Source organism: Camelus ferus, chromosome 13 (genome assembly GCF_009834535.1).
Source record: "Camelus ferus isolate YT-003-E chromosome 13, BCGSAC_Cfer_1.0, whole genome shotgun sequence".
NCBI lineage: Eukaryota > Metazoa > Chordata > Mammalia > Artiodactyla > Camelidae > Camelus > Camelus ferus.
The window spans coordinates 48,653,957-48,671,763 of record NC_045708.1 but is presented as its reverse complement, the minus strand read 5'-3'; the positions used below and the strand labels follow the sequence as shown (position 1 = coordinate 48,671,763).

Here is a 17,807-nt window from a genome sequence, read left to right as displayed (position 1 = left end):
AGGGAATATGAGAAAAGGGAATTTTTAAAACAAGAAATGATCCTCTAATTGGTATTTCTAGTAAGGTTTAAGAAAATATTGCACACGTAAAACCAGAGCAGAATATTCTAAAAAAGAATACTTGGAAATTCACAAATGTAGTATGTATGTATATATTAAACGTAGTAACATATATAAAATAGATAAACAACAAGTTTATACTGTATAGTACAGAAAGCTATATTCAATATCTTGTAGTAACTTAGAGTGAAAAAGAATATGAAAATGAATATATTTGTGTTCATATATGACAAGCATTGTGCTGTACACCAGGAAATGACACAACACTGTAAACTGACTATACTTCAATTAAAAAAACTAAATGTAGTAGCAAATAAAAGTTCAACAGAAGCACTGAAAGAACAGGGTATAGCAAGGTCTCAAATGTAAAACAAAAAGACAAAGAAACGGAACATATTAGAGAAGAGATAAGAAATATGGAAGATCTGTGCAGAGGGTCTAACATTCATCGGATACAGATTTTAGAAAGAGCACCAAAGAAACAAGAGGAGAGGAAATTATCAAAGAATATAATTTCTTATTATTAACAGGAAACATGGAATTGAGAGTGTCTTCAAATGAGGGCCAACTTAAATGAAAAAGGATCTCCTTGGATCTATCACTAAAATTTTAGAGCATCAAAAATGGGGAGAATATTTTAGGAACGAGAAAGCTACAACTAACCAATAAGGAGTAAAAATCAGAATGGTACCTGACTTCTCAGAAGCGACAACGGATGCCAGATGACAACGCCGGAATTGTTTCAAAGTTTTACTGGAAAGTCCTGTTCAGCCTAGAAATTGATATTCCACCAAACTTTCAATCAAGGAAGACACAGTAAAAAGAATTTCAGGCATGCAGAGGCTCTGATTTATCACACAGCATTTCCTAACAGGTCACATAAGAGTGCAGTTAATCAAGAAAGAAGAAGAAAAATCTAGAAATCAGTATTCACTAGACACTAGTTAAGGGAAAATTCATAGTGATGACTTTCAGCAATTTTAGAAGAAGATCTAACCCAGAATGCAGTAGAACAGAGGGTTTCCTGGACAGAGAGTCCTGGGAACAGGTCTCCAGTGAGCTGCACACTGAAGGTTAAAAATTTTTTTCCTAAAGAAGCAGTTAGAAAAAAGCAAAACAAAAACTAACACAAAGCAAAACATAAAAACTAAAAATGGAGCCACTAGAATTTGGCATAGTTTAGATCAACAGGTGACATGCTTCTAGTATCTTTTTAAAAAATATTCCCCTGTAACATTAGAACCACCAGGAGGTGTAATCACTTTATATTGCTTGGTTCTGCAAGGAATAACATTTACATACCCATAAAATGTAAATGCAGTTCACTGGGTTTTTAATTTTTTTAAATGAACCCATAGGCAAATTATAGCATGTTATCAACCCTGACTTAACGAACAGTGTGAAGTTATAGTTGACAGAGGCTGGAAATGGAGGGGAGGGTAGGAGCGTTGATGTCTTTATTTTATTTTAAAAAACAAGGGGAAGAAGAGCGCCAAGAAACAGTCACTATTTCACGGAACAAGAAATGGAGTTTAAGATTCTTCTAAGACTGTGGAGAGATTACTGAAGGAATTGAAGAATGAGTATGTGGTAGGAGCATGGGGAATGAAGGGGAGAAAAAGTACGTGGATGAGTAACAGCCAGAAATTAGTAAACAATGTCTACATTTTGTAGTGGCATAGCATATTATTTTTAGAAATATAAAAGTGACCTGTCAGAAAAATTAAAAGCAAACCAGTTCAAAGTAATGGCAATTGGAGAGCAAGCCAGTGGATACAGAAGGGTGGAGGAGGCTGCCCTTTCCAATAAATGTTCTTCCATACTGTTTCACTATTAAACCGTACACACTGGTCACCGAGTAATGCAAATGATTTTTTAAATAATGAGAGATATCAAGGCATATATCCCTAGAGAACAGAGAGACATATACAACCATGTTTCCTGTAGCATTGCTTGTAATAAATAGAAAGGAGTTTTCAAACACCTTAAATACATCAGTAGGGGAATGGATATATGAATCATGGTAGATAGTCATAGGATGGAATGCCATGGACCAATCCAAATGATTAAATGAGCTATATCAACATGGAGCTACCTCAAAAACAATGCTGAGAAAACGTAATTTTTGAATATGATATATTAACATTAACAATAACCAAGTGTATTACGGTTCATTGGTCATAGCTACATACATGCAGGTGTAGGAAAGTATAAAAGTACAAACTAGACGACCGACTATGTACTATATTCCTGAAGGTGGGGGCCCTGAGGAAGAGGAGGAGAGACCAAAACTAGTAACGGCAATACACAGGACAACTTTATCTGTAATTTTTATTAATTAAAATATATGAGGCAAATAGAAAATTTTAAGCTATTGTGTTAGTACATAGGTGTTCTTATATTATTCCATTTTATGTGTTTATATTGTCTTAAAAATAATTTTAAGGGGTAAAGGGAAGTGAATTTACAAAAGGGAGAAAATCAAGGGGAAATTACATGAAAGAATTAATTTTAATCACAATGGTATCATCCTATTCTGACAAATCATAGTTTTAAACAAATGTTTTCTTTTGCTTTTTTTGGAAATATCTCAAAATACTGCCTTTTATCACCTTTGCTTTGCGTATTTACAGGTTTAGAATGGATTTAGATTTACAATAAACTAAAGGGAAGGAGAATGATAGCTTAAAAAGTAAAATAAATTAATTTTAGGGAACATTTTAGAAATCAGGTTGGATGTCTAGAAATTATAGCTATAGATTATTTTCATAAAAATCAATGTTCAAAATAATATGAATCTGAAGAACAAATTAAGGGAAAGACTTCATGCAAAAATTATCTCCTTTTAAACAACATTGTATTTGAATTGTTTTTGAAAACAGTGGGCTCCCATTGTCCATTTGCTTTGCAATACATTGTGAGGTTTTGGTTTATTTGTTTCCTTTTGGTTTAGAATTGAAAATGCCACATTTTGCTTATCCATTCATCATTTGATGGCTATTTGGGTTGTTTCCATGTTTTGACACTAATGAACACTGCTGCTGTGAACCTTCATGTGCAAGGTTCTGTGTGGATATATATTGGATAGACACCAGGCGGGGGAACTGTTGTGTCATATGATAATTCTATGCCTAACTGTTGGAGAATGATCAGACTATTTTCCAAAAGGGCTGCACCATCGTTAACATTCCCATCAGTAGTGTATGCGAGTTCCAATTTCCCCACATTTTCACCAGCCCTTATCATCTGCCATTTTTATTACAGCCATCCCAGCGTAAAGTGCTGTCTTGTGTTTTGGGTTTGCATTTTGCTAATTGCTAATGATGTGGAGCATATACGCATCTGGGCTTATTGGCCATTTGTACGTCTTCTTTGCAGAAACGTCTATTCAGGCCCTTCGCCAATTTTTTTGTGTTAAAATATACGTAACATAAAATTTACCATTTCAACTATTTTTAAGTGTACAATTTAGTGGCATTAAATACATTAAGCAATACACTGTTAATATGGAATTGATGGCAAGGGTATCAGTGTGAATCTGATGGACCTGAGTTTAACCAAGGTTTTTACACCTATAGGCTGGATGATCAAGACAAGCTGTGAACCACTCTGAGACTCAGTTTTGTCATTCGAAAAATATAAGGCTTTTCAGCTTATGAGAGAATTACATAAAATAATATGAATATGAAAGTATGGAGTAGATACATTTGCCTTGTGCTCTTTAGAAATATAATGTGAATTATACTATATTATTTTTCCCTATAAAAGTATATTTTAGTTATTTGGAGGATTAAAGTTAGATATTAAGAAGTTACTGAATTTTAGAAGATTAGATTTTTATCATTAGTAAAACCTCTGAAATTATATTCTTCTTTACTCTTCAACTATTTCTGCTATATTCCAAAAACTGATTTATTCCTAATAGTGTACCTGTTAAGCCTTGGTAATAAACTAAGCATCTTGAGAGCTAGTTATGCTTAAAGAATATCTAACAAGATCATAAAGTTGAATATTTGCAAAGGTAAAAAAAAAGTCAGTCTTAGGAATAAAGACATTCACATCCTTCTCTTAAAAAAGTCTTCACAATCCTTTAGTTTACCAGAGCATGGGAAAATGTGGAGATGCTTCCATCTGCTGTATCTGTCAGATGACCTGCTGGGGCCCACGCCCCTCTGCAGGGAGCTACGGGAGGCAGCGGGGAAGCATGCATCCTACAAACAGTCACTGACTCAACCTGCATCCACCAAGTGGTTCCTTTGTGTCCGGCATTTTCTGGAAAAGGGAAATCCATTTGGTGCAGGTTCAACCTGCCTTTTGCTGAGGTGGGCTTGGTCTTTTCCCTGTCCTGGTGACTCGTACACACCATTTCCACAGTGGTTCATAGGGGAGATTTCAGAGTTTAACACCCTTAGCTTCTCTTAAAGAGATGCTAAGATGGTTATCCCCTGCATTAATATATACCTACACAGCAAAGGTTTTAAAATTTTATTTGGATAGGTACTTAGATTTTTTTTGACAAAGCAACTGTGATATTAAAAAGAAGAAAACTCCTAATATTTAAGAAAAATAATCTCCTTACTCTTTGTCTTCTAATCTCCCTATTTTCAGTTTGTGGATGTGCTACGGGCCTTCCTACCAGGGCTTTGTACTTGCAGGGGGCCTTGCCTGGGCTCCACCCCTCCACCACAGCACTTCGGCAACAACTGCTCACCTTCCCCATCTTAGCTCCACTGTCAGCTGTCGCTGTCCTGTCTTCACCCATTCGCCCCCACCCCACAACTGAGCTCAGCACACTGGGTCTCCTTCTTTCACAACACATAGTTTACCATTATTAGTTTTTTAATATTATTTGTTATTTCGGTTATAAATTGATGAATGCTTATCTCCCCCACTAGACTGTACACTCCAGGAGTTTCTGTTTTTCTGACCATTTTAACCCCAGAGACTACTAGCTAGCATGGTGACTGGCATAGGATAGCTAGTCAATGACAGCCCTTGAATGAATGAATGGAATGAGTTAATAATTGAATTTTTTTTAATGAGTAAACCATTTTGGAGACAGAAACGAAGACAAATTATTTCTATTCTGCTTTTAACCCAGTCACCCCTCTATGACCTCACTGTCTATTATTACCTAGATGGTAAGGAGAATCTCTTAAAAATTTGTCTTCCCAGAGCCTAGCAACATCCTAGGACTTACATATAAGTACTCATTATGTGTTTGCTGAACGAATGCATGACAAGTAAATACATGTGGCTGAAATATCGCTATCACTACAGTAAATGTTACTGTAAGAATTCATCATAGAAGAGAAAAAAGAGGAATAAACATTTGACTAATTAAAAAATCATCAGCTCTGTTTTAATGAAAGGAGACTCTGGCTTATAGTGCGTAACGGCATAGTTGAGAAGTGTATGGGTGTGGTGCTGGTTAGATTTAGGCAAAGAGAAGTTTCTACAAAGGGAATGGTCACATGTAAAACTACACTGCTACCTGGTCTGAAGATAAGGCAGGATTTCTTCTGCTAAAAGATTACAGTTTCTGGTGTACAGTATAATGCTTCAGTCATATATGAACTGACTATACTTCAATAAATATTTATATATATACATATATATAAAATTATAATTTAATTGTTTGCATTGTTTTGCCCACAATAGCAGATATTTGTTTACTCATTATTCATTGGTAAGCTGCAGAGCAGTGTTTCCCTAACTACAAATCATATCCATTATTACATGAAATCAATTTAGAGGGCTGTAACCAGTATTTTTTAATGAAATAAAATTTTGAAAACAGAGGGTGCTGCAAATCGTAAAACTGTTTTAAGCATCTTTTGTGGCAGTTTTGCATATTATCTACAATTGCATTTACCACGTTGCAAGGCAAAGTCCATTTCTCACTGTGCTTCATGGTCAAAAAATAATTTTTGAAAGCCACTATTAGCGAGAACAGTTACTAACAGAACAGGATCCAAAGTCAGACAAATTGGTAAGCTAAACAAGTGACCTAACCGCTATAAGCTTTGGGGTTTTTTTCTATAAAATGGAGATAATAATATTTATCTTACAGGGTCACTGGAAGAATAGTAACATAAAACACGTAAACATGTAAAATAATGGTAGCTAGTATTTATTGAGACTTCACCATGTTACAAGTACCATCTTCTTTAATCCTGAGAACAATGCAATTAGGAAAGCTCTATTAAACCTCATTTTACAAGGGGAGGAAACTGAGATACGGAGAATTGAAGTCAAAGTCTTAAGGAATCTAAGAACATGTACCTCAGTGATTTGCACATAAATAAATGGACATTATTATGAAATATCAGCAACTCTTTAATGAATCCTGACTTTAGGACTTGCAGGAGGAGTTCAGCAATATTTGTGATGGGTGAAATACAGCCCTTGAACTGAGAGCACTCTGCACAATAAAGTGCTCCAGGAACTTGGAGGGGGGAGTTCTTCTGAACTATATTTGCTCATGGAAGGCTTGGGGAAAGAAGAGCCTAGAGCAAGGTTTTCTTTGATGAGGAGGGCTCTGTAGAGGGGACGGGAATAGTGTAGGCATGACCAAGGCCCAGGGACAGAAAGAATGGGACCTACAGGGTGATAACAGATTGTGGGGAGAAGTCACTGAATACAGGCTCAAAGGGACTGGACTTCATCGTGTAGCTAAAAGGAAACCACTGAAGACCCGCAACAGTCACTAATGATACAATCGTTGAGGCTGCCTCATAACCTCTGTAAGATTATTGTTTAAAACATTGTGTAGATACTCTGACATGAAAACTGAATTCTGTTTTCCCAATTTTATAGTGGAAAACCAACCTTGTTTCAAGGGAAATTAATGAGAATAACACATTTGCTAAACTCTAGAGTTTTCTGAGAAATTATATCATAGACATAAGTACTTCTATTAAGTAATTATTTTACTAGAGTTGACTAATTGATAAAGTAGCTTGAAAGGAATTATCTTCATAAAATCTAAGCTTTATTATAATACTTGTATTTTTCAGATTGCAGTGTTTGACTAAAGAATTACTTATATAGTTTTTAATTGATTAAACTAATCATGGAGATGATTATAAGGATTCAAAAAATTGATTCCAGTCTTTTTCTAAGGACAATTCATACCAAAGAAGTATACACAAATATTTGTTGTCCATCAGATTTAACCCTAATATTCTAATATTTATTTTATTATATACTGTGACATAGAATAAATATATATATGTATGTTGTTAACTAATATGATAAACTACTTATTGAATTTTGTTTCTTCCTGGTCTCAAATCCCTGCATCTTGCTATTCTTGAAAATATATAACAGATTAAACAGACTCATATTAAAATAGATTGAATAAAGTAAGATCCAAATCTTATCCTTAAAATATTTTAAACCCTAAAAATGTTTGAAGCTCCAAAAGGCATGTAGCATCTAAAATGCAATCTTATCTATTTTGGGTTAAAAAAAATTGAAAAATGGACCTTCTGAAAATTAAGTCCTTGTGCCCAGGAACAGTTCTTGGGGTTTGGAACATCTTCCCAAAACAGCTTTTTCATCCTACAAAGGAGAAATAAGATACCAATTTAGAGAAAATCATTCACACTGACAGTGTTAACAGTCAATGAATGCACAAACTAGAAATTAATCTACCAGACTAGAATGCCTCAGTGGGAGCAGATTCACTTCCACATGCAATCCCATGAAGATTTCCACCAACTTTCCATCTAGACCAAAGTTAATGATCACTATAATAATAAAAATAACCAACACTTATTGAAAACTGTGTGCCAGGCACTGTGCTAAAGATTTTGCATAGGTTTTTCTCAGAAGAAATTAAATATTAGAAATGGCCATCAAGTGAGTTTCAGAAAAAATTCCACTGGATATGGCCCCATCAGCTCACCTGACTGAGAGAGAAATTCAGATTCTAAAAGTCTCTTTTCTCTCTTTATTGCTCGAAGACAAGTTTCTGTAGAGATTTGGCATGTGTGAAATAACCTCAATGGTCTGGAATGATGGGGCACCCAAAGAACCAACCAAGCAATTCAAGGCCATTTGCCAAAGCAGTCACACAGTGCTGACGTTTAAAAAGCAGAGTGCCTACTGATCATACATGAACTGACTGCTCCAGATAAATCTTCACCACAAAAAGTCTTCAACCTTAACCGTACAACTCTGAAAGCCACTCTTGCCACCTCTAACGACATATTGCCTAGGATTTCCTGTTATAATCTTGTCACTTCCTGAATGTATATACATTAAAAAAAAACTAATTTCTTCCCTGAGGCTTATGTTGTACTAGCAAAACACAATGTTGCTTCCTGAAATAAGGCCTTTCTTCTTATGCCATCTTATTGTACACTGAATGTACATAAAAATATTTAGAATTGCTTTAGTGTTTCTGATTGGGATTTTAAATCAAAGTTTAAATCTGCTCAAGACTTTTAACATCCAGTACAATACCTTTGGTGTGATATTAACAATGTTCCAAGCAACAAGATGGAAGAGGAAATAATTATTGGCACAATTACATATAGACCTGCATCATTCTGGTGTTTTTCGTCACCTAAAAAAGAAAAACAATTCACACAACTCAGAAGCTTGAGGAAATAAAACATCTTCCTGCATCAAAAATTATAATAGACTTTTTCTGATTTTGCCATAAATCTGAGTTACCTTTAAAGATATAAAAACAGAGAAGGAAAATAATAGTTATGATTACATAACTAAAATAATTTTTATTCGGAATTATTCTTGTTATAACTTAGCAAAGTACCAGTGAAAACTGTTATGACTCTCTTTCAGCATTTGCTTCTGGAGAAGGCAACCTACAACACCTGCCAACCTCTGTCTTGTTCACTCCAGACACACTGATCTCCTTGCTATTTCCTGAATCACCACCCACGCTCACTCTTCAGGGCCTTTGCCTGAAATGCTCTTTTCCTTTGTCCCTGCAGGACTTTGCTCAAAATATCACCTTTGTAGAGAAAAAAGTCATTGCTGGCCATCCTAACTAAAGTCCCACACTTCAACTCTATCCCCTCTTCATTTTCCTTTTATTTTGCTTCCTGCACTTGTTTCTAGTCTGATGTGTTTACTGCCTGTCACTCCTATTAGGGGACTGGAGTTTAAGTTCCACTAGGGCAGAAACTGATGTTTACTGTCCAATCCCAGGTGCTTAGATTTCATAATTATTTTCCTTCTAAAATCATGTAAAATGTTTCTCTCTTGAAACTTCATTATTGGGTTGCTTGGATTTGAAAAGTTAATAGCAAAATCAAAATGTTCAGTAAGATGAATGAGAAATATGACACCTGGTAACTTATTTCTATGACTACATCTCCAGTTTTATCTTTAGAAAGAAAATTTCCTTTAGAAGATGATTAAAACTTGACGACTCATAAATATGAATCAAAACATACTGTTTGGGGTAGGTGCATTTATACGAATTGTACAGAAAATTAATGTGTCCAATTCATCTTTGTGGTGAAATATTCTCCTATATAGCTGTGTATTTCCTTTTATTTTGTTTCCATCAACTTTTTGCCCAATTTGAGACTGAAATGTCACTTACCAATACAAGATTACAATACCACGCCTGATTATTCTTCTTACTACCACAGTGGAGCCACATACCCTTACTGTAGTCACCCATGACACATCTACATAAGACTCTGGACGCTTCCAAAATTCCATCAGAAAGAGAATAATCAGATGGCAGCATTATTACATTACACATCTGTGTAAAAAGAAACTGAAAATAAAAAATTTTACCTTGGGTAAAACTATTAATTATCTTCGGTTTCCCCACTCCTTCCATAAATACTGGGTAAAGACTAAACTGATACTTCTCAATGGGGATAAAGTGATCTGAGGAGAAAAATATATTAAAGGGTCATTCCTACTGAGTTAATGTTAATGAGTGGAATCCATGTAAAAAAAAGTTTAAGTGACCGTCCCATATTTCCATGGATGTCAATGATTTATGAATTGAAATTGATGATTAGGGAATTTCAAAGACAACCTAAGCACTCCAAATTCTCCTAGTAATGACAATAATTTTCCAAATAATGTTCCAAATAATGTTACCCAGGAATAGAAGATCACGATTTTTCAAAGGCATGTTCCAGTTTGTTCAAGTTCAGGGTATATGAGTTGTTTTATTTCCCTTTCCAGGACAATATGCTCTACCTCCTCTCCCATATCCCCAAAGCCAACAATATTCCTTTCTCATAAGAATTTAGTTCATTTAGTTTCCCCATTCAAGGCCGCTGGGAGACTAAAGTCTTAGGAAACCCTATGCAGAGAAGATGGAGGTGGACCAGGAGTCCCCTTGCATATCTAGGGGTCTAGATCCACAGGGGACAACCATCTCTACAGCAAAGCTTAAAGCAGATCCATCAATGATCTACCATTTTTACAAATGCTAATAATGTATAAATACTGTTCCACGAGAGAACAATCTCTTTGAAGCACAGAGAGTAACCACCTAGACAACAATAGTAATGAACTGGATTTAGTTTTCTATCAATAACGTGTTTCTATTTACCCTGATGCTAAATTCCAGGGTCTTCAGAATTTAAATGAAAGTATGAGCCTTTGGGATGATATTGTGTAATAAGAGCATGGCAATCCTTAGCTTCTCTGCTTAAACCTTACTCAGACTTGGAGATTCTATATTGTGCACTTACACTTTGTACTTAAATCACCTTCTGGGGTAACTGGTCTACTGTGGAGTTTATGCTGGCTTATATCACAAAGTCCTAGGTCCTCAGACCTTCAGCCTCCTGCTCACTGGTAGTAGCATTAGAAGTTGGAACACAATTTGGGAAAACTATTTGGTAGCAGATACCAAAAATAATTTAAAATAGTTTTATTTAAAAAGGTTGAGCTGGAAGCAACATAAATGTTCTCAAATAAATGGTTTACATAGATTGGAATAAAATGCTATATAATAATTTTTTAAAAAGTTAAAGGATTGGGAACAAAATAGAAACATGCCTTTGATATATCAAAGAAACAAATCAGAAGAAAAGTGGTAAATGATATACTATGATTACGACTATGTAAAATATTTAAGTAAAAAATGGTCAAATGAAATGGAATTAAGTGTCTGTGATAAAGGAACAGAATTATAGGTAGTAAGCTCTATCATCTATGTTTTTGAAGCTTTCATTAACTGACTATATGATTTGAATTAATAATCTGTGCTGTCACAGTAATCGATAGGAGAAACTTATTAAAACACACTTAGCTTACCATGGATATAATACTTCTTAACAGAGGAAGGGATTCTAAGCCACTTAATTTCATTGTCTTCATTAAGAATTGTCCACTCGAGAATAAAATACGTCAGATTGTAATCACTGGGTGACAGCATCCAGGAAAGAATCACACAACTGCTGTTTAAAGGATAAGCACTGAGTGACTGCACGATATTTACTAAGAGGAAGAGAAAGAAAATTATTTTTAAATTCAAAATTAATGAAAATATCCTAATTGCCTTTAAGAACATATATCCTATTAGAAAAAGGGAGAAAGAAAAGAAAGTCGACATTTGCACAAATAAATACAATACATGGCAATTGTTTTTGTATCATGAGTCATGTAAGCAGAGAGATGTGGGAATATATTGAGGAGAAATAAGATTCTACCTAAAATCCAAAACAGGGATTTGGGGATATAGTCAGAAAGGTGTTCTCTCCTGCAATATTGCAAAGGCCTGTCAATTAACCCCTCCAAGTCCCTCCAACCTTCTTTCCTGCTGATGGAGTCATGCTTTCAAAGCACAAGTCTGATCATTTGAACACCCTCTGCAAGGCTTTCAGCAGACTTCCATGTAAGAGGATAAAATTCCTATCACGCCTACAAGGCTGTGAGGGCCAGCACACCTGCTGGCCTTTCTTGATTTTTCTGCACCAGACCTAATCTGGTCTTCCTGCATGTCCTCTCCTGGGCCACAAGGACTTTTGGTCAGATTGCTCCTCTCTCAAGGGAGCTCTCCCCACGACCTCTGGGGAAAGTTTAATTCCTATACTGCTTCCTCAAGAAAGCTTCCTGGACCCTCAACACCAGGTTAGGTTCCAATTTTCTTTTCTTTTATAAAATTAGGTTCCTTTCCTTAGAACACTCACCTTAGTTTGTAAACAGGCACTAACCTGTATGATTATTTGGTTAATGTCTATCTCATCTCCTGGACTCTGTGAATGCTGAGGCCACTACAGTTTTTCACACGTTGGAATTCCCACCACCTAACATAGTAAATATGTCTAGAACATACTAATTTAAAAATATTTTTAGTATAAAACTTCATGCAGGTGCTGTGGAATTTACATGAAGCTTACAGTATACATCACAAGCAATCATAATACAAGGTGGGGTATAAAATACTTTAAGAAAAGCAGAAAGCACTCTGAGTTTAAAGAAAGGACAGGACATATCTAATTGAAGCAATAAGCAAACACTTCATGAAGGAGATTGGCAGAGGTACAGGAAGTTTGAATTTTCAATTAAAAATTATACTTGGAATTTATCATCTACATTAGAAATCCCTATTGAAAGTGGTTCTCAAGAGAGGGTTCATCACTCATATCAAATGAAATATAGGTTATTTTTAAGTCTAAGCAATAACCTGCATCCATATAATATGTCATACTATTACATACATATACGTAATATATATTACATACACATACATGTACTTATTTTACATACACACACACACACACACACACACACACACACATATATATAAAAAGAAAGAGATTGATTTACCTATAACCTCCACTGGTCCAAAAAAGTTTAAGTATTAGATTTACTACAATATTCTCATTTTTATACAATTTCAACAATGTTCTACCACATGAAAACTCAAGGACCATATTACATAATTAGGATACAGTCTGTGTTATTATTTCTTGGACAAAGAAGAGATAAAAGGTAAAGGAGAGACTTTCCGACTCAGAGAATTGCGGGCTTCTTGGAAGATCCTTCAGAACGAGAGAAGTTTGCAAAGATTAGACATTAAAAGGGTCACAGGTTTACTACCCTGTACCTTTTCTTACCTTTACTCATCGACAATGAGAATGTTAAGTTAAAATTTGCAGAAGAAGCACCAATTGAATTGATGGCCAGAACTGTAACAGAATGCGTTTGCTCTGTCCATGGGAAAGTGAATTTAGTGTGATTCCCCACGTCTTCTGACCACGTTCCGATGCGGGAAGTATAATGTTTCACCACATATCTTCTCACACTGCACAATGAGTCAGTTTTCATCAGGGGCTGAAGTAAACATAAAAATGGATTAGTTTAAGAGCTACAGTGCTTTTTTTTTTTTTAAATTGAAGTGTAGTCAGTTTATAATGTGTCAATTTCTGGTGTACAGCATACTGTTTTAGTCATACGTATACATACATATATTCCTTTTCATAATCTTTTTCATTATAGGTACTATAAGATATTGAATGTAGTTCCCCGTGCTATACAGTAGAAACTTGTTTATCTTTTTCATATATAGTAGTTAATATCTGCAAATCTCCAATTCCCAATTTATCCCTTCCCACCCCGTCTTCCCCCGGTAACCAAAAGTTTGTTTTCTATGTCTGCTTTTTATATCAACCAAGCTCATGGAACTCTTATTATACATTCCCCATTGGCAGGCGGGAGTCAGGCAGGAGCAAGCACCACTGAATTCAAGGCTGAGGTATGAGCTGCTCTGACCACAGTCTCCAAGAAGGTGCCTGGGTGGGTATGGAGCCTGGGAAACTTAATCCCACCCCCCCTTTGTTTTTTCTTATGACACAGAGAATACCTCCTTTGAAGATAATGAAGTATGGATGCAAATAGGACATTTTTCTACCAGAAGTTTCACTCTAATTCTAGAGAAAAGAAATACTGGCATGGAGTTGAAAGTTTCCATCATCTAAAAAGCAAAAAATGAATCACCCTCTGTTTCTGTAAAGCAACAACAAGAGCGAGCTGAAAAGATATTAATCATCACTTACACTAATCCTAGTAAATCTGTCACTCATTTTCCCTTCCTGGATACGCTGCCACATCAAGTAAGAGAGGCCATCAGGACAGTGTGTATGGCACCAAAGAATTTCTGTCCTATAGTTTGAAATGTCATACCAGGTCACTGACGATTCCAGCGTAAAATACATAATTAGTCTAATTCTATTCTTCCCTTCTACAGAGTATAACAATACACCCTTCCTCGCCCATCACCTTCACCTGTTTCAGGTAAGATTTTAAGTGCTACCAATCCCTTGTAAGCCTATAGAAAGCTTGACTCTACAAGAGTGCTGCTCAATTTTTCTGCCTTGAGATTCTGCTAAGTCAAAAATTGAGAAAAATAAATACGAACACATATAAATGTATCCCTGCAGGGCTTGGAATAATCTGGGTAGGTGGGGAGTAAGATTTTAGCAGCCACGGCAAGCAGGAAATGTCTGAAAAATCATGCAAATTTTGCATGCTGTTTTTTAAAAAATCCATGTCAGTTTTCATATACAAATAATTTAGTTTTGTAACCATCAAGTAAAGGTGATGATAAACTTCCTGACTTTCTAGTACAAGTTACTCTAGGTTCATCTGGTATATTTCCTGCCCCAGCCCTATAACCAGGCATTTTTTTTTTTCATGAAGCTCTAGTTCCTATTATTGGAGAACAGTATTAGACACAAATTTGGGAATACTCCTTACTACAAGAGGATGGCCCTCTCAGCTTACAAACCAAGAAAATACATGTGTGTATGCTAAACCCTGTATATATACATATCTACACAAGTTTCTAAATAATTCCATCTGTGTTCATATTAAGCTAAACATGAGCTCATACTGACGTCTCCAACTCTCATCTATTACCACATGGATCACTCTAGTCTTCTCCTCGCTTGTCTGTATATATAACCAGTTCAACAGTTAGAAACCCGGACCCTTCCTACCATCCATCATCCAATTACTTAATTGTAAAATTCCAGTCTGCATGTCTAACGACACTGGAATTCTAAACCCATATCTTGTGAGAGAAATAACTTTATCAACTAGAACCACGGTTATATAGTTTCTTTTGCCTTGAGTCTAAAGAATCTACTCATTAACCAAGTTACCTAACTTAGGTACGTACCTTTTTCTGCCACCTCCTTTAGTGAGGCTGTTTCATACACTCGTCATACAGTTAGAGTCTCTTGTCGCTGCCTGGGTTCCACTCCAGGACCCTCCAACCTCCTAGAGGTGGATCTTTAATTTGCATGCATTAAGGTTTGCTCTTTGTGCTACGAAGAGTTACAGGCTTTGGCAAATGCATAGCGCTACGTGCTCACCGGGACAACATTACACTGCATAGTTTCACCACCACAAAAAAATCCCCCATGCTTCACCGAGTCAAACCTTTCCCTGTCAGTCAAACCCTGGAAACTACTGATCTTTTTTATCACCTCTATAATTACGCCTTTTTCAGAATGCCATATAAGGGGAATCATAATGTAGCCCTTTCAGGCAGGCTGCTAGCGCTTAGCAACATTTATTTAAGATTCACCCATGTCTGTTTGTAGCTTTATAGCAGTTTCTTTCTATCTCTGAATAATATCCCATTGCATGGAAGTATCATGGTTTATTTATCCACTCATCTATAGAAGGATATCTTGGTTGCTTCTAGTTTTTGGTGATTATGAATAAAGCTGATATGAGCATTCTTGTGCAAGTTTTAATGTGGACACAAGTCTCCAAAACAGTTAAGTAAATATCTAAGAGTGCAGTGCTGGATCATATGGTAAGACTATGTTTAACTGTGTAAGAAACTACCAAACCAGTCTTCCCAAGTGCCTGTACCATTCTGCACTCCCACCCGCAAAGAATAAAAGTCCCTGTTGCTTCGCCAGCAATTTATTATCACTTTTTGAATTTTAACTATTCTCATAAGTGTGTAGTAACATTGCATTGCTTTTTTAATTTGCATTTCCCTAATGACAAATGATGTTTGCAGTGGACTGAATGTTAATGTCTCCCCAAAAAATCTGATCCTAAAATAATCTATTCACTTGGGATACAAATCAGCTCATTCGGGAGAGAATGCTTTGAAAATTGCTAAGCTGTATACCTGTTGTTTTTGGAAATATCCACTGTGTATTTTCCATCATACAAAAAGAATAACCTGTTGTTTTAATGCCCTTGAGGTATGTGGGCATTAAAAATCCTTTGTTTAGGATTAAATGTAAATAGAATTTTTGGACTTGAAGGAACACTAGACATTATCTAGTCCAATCTTACATTGACCCAGATTAGGAAATGGAGGCTGAAGAGTCTAAGTGACTTTGCCAAACTAGTACTGACATAACTACAATGTGCTAAGCTGATAACAAAATTAAAGTCTCCTAACTGCAGGCCAGTGCTTCTTCCACCTGTACATCTTGGCTCTCTGAAATCACATCTCCAAAATGAAATAAACGTGGGATTGCAGAATCCAAACACGACAGGATTATGAGCAATGAAGTAAATCTTTTAAGAGGATAAAAGTAAAATTTAAGAATAACATAAAAATTAGGAATACCTTCCAAAACAAAGTGACATTTCTCTCTTTTTTAGTGATGTCTTCATTAATTATTCTCCAAAATTCCGGTCCTCTGAGAGGAACTGCAAAATGACAAGGAGCCCAAGTGATACGTGTGTTCTTGGAAGGATTATTTTTTCAGTCACATTTGAAGCACACACGTATGCATTTAAAAAGACACATTCACCAACTCCCTGCAGACCTTGTATATCTGTAACAGCGGTGTAGGCCGGAGTGCTCCAATCACTCCAATACCCCAGTCCATCCAGCCTCTGACAGCGCACCTGGACAGCATAGATGGCACACATGTCTGGCACGGGGAGACTGGCGGATTTTAATTTTGCATCATACACCTCATACATCTGTAAAGTAAGTCAAAGCATTAGACTGATCATTATTAACACATATGTAGCTCAAAAGCCCTGAAGTGCATTTTATTTTAAATTCTAACACTATTCCAAAATTGAGAGAAAATTGGCTTTGTGTTTTCTGGCTTTAGAAATACTCTTACTAGGCTTGAATGATGAGCTCCAAGTTAAGGATTGTCTTAGTCATCTCGTTTATTTCCATCTCGACGACAAGATTTAGATCGGCTCACTTACAAACTTGCTTCCCAATTACTCTTACCCTATTACCCATCTGTCCACTAATCCTCTATCCACAGAGGCTTTTAAGAATGTTAGCCTAGTGGTTAGCTAGGGCTTGCTGTAGAGAATCTCTGATGTTCAGTCTCCTCAATAAGCAGATAAACTGTCACATTCATTTCAGTAGCAGTCACTATGATCTAATGACATCATTAGGGTTCCTGCTATTTCTAGGTCTTTGCAGGCTGCTGTCAGAAAACTGACACAGCAAGTCATCATATGTACACTTGCCCCCATGGGTATGATTCTGGTTGTTTGACAAAAGCAGCTTCTTCCAAAACGCATCCCACTGATCATGCATGTACTAAAGATGCATTCATGTTAGAGGAAAAGGGTTCGTTAGTAAAGTGAGTTTGAGAAACATAAAATGAAACAAAGTCACAAATGTTTCTTTAACACAGGACTTTTCCAAACCTATACTATGTAATATACTGGTGACTCTACACTAGGGACATGCAGTGATTCAAGGTTTCCTAAACTTATTTAGTCATGTGATTTTTTTTCAAGGAACATGTTATGGGATCAATGCTCTGCAAAACTCATTC

The 17,807-nt window shown here is 36.0% G+C and overlaps 1 protein-coding gene across 6 annotated transcripts in view; it reads right to left on the bottom strand.

Moving 5' to 3' along the window:
* LEPR (leptin receptor) overlaps positions 1–17,807 on the bottom strand; it is a 93,708-nt gene that overhangs the window by 9,876 nt on the left and 66,025 nt on the right. For 4 of the 6 annotated variants that reach the window (XR_004325128.1, XR_004325130.1, XR_004325129.1 and 1 more), the window contains exons 12-19: positions 16,821–16,980; positions 16,619–16,701; positions 13,134–13,350; positions 11,329–11,511; positions 9,844–9,939; positions 8,533–8,635; positions 7,551–7,626; positions 752–832 (exon numbers count right to left, since the gene is read on the bottom strand). Coding sequence is in view for 2 of the 6 variants with exons in the window: in XM_032494502.1 (XP_032350393.1) it covers positions 7,551–7,626; positions 8,533–8,635; positions 9,844–9,939; positions 11,329–11,511; positions 13,134–13,350; positions 16,619–16,701; positions 16,821–16,980 (918 nt within the window). In the remaining 4 variants the exon portion in view is untranslated. The remainder of the gene's footprint in view (positions 1–751; positions 833–7,550; positions 7,627–8,532; positions 8,636–9,843; positions 9,940–11,328; positions 11,512–13,133; positions 13,351–16,618; positions 16,702–16,820; positions 16,981–17,807) is intronic. The other 2 variants (XM_032494502.1, XM_032494501.1) reach the window with 1 other exon arrangement.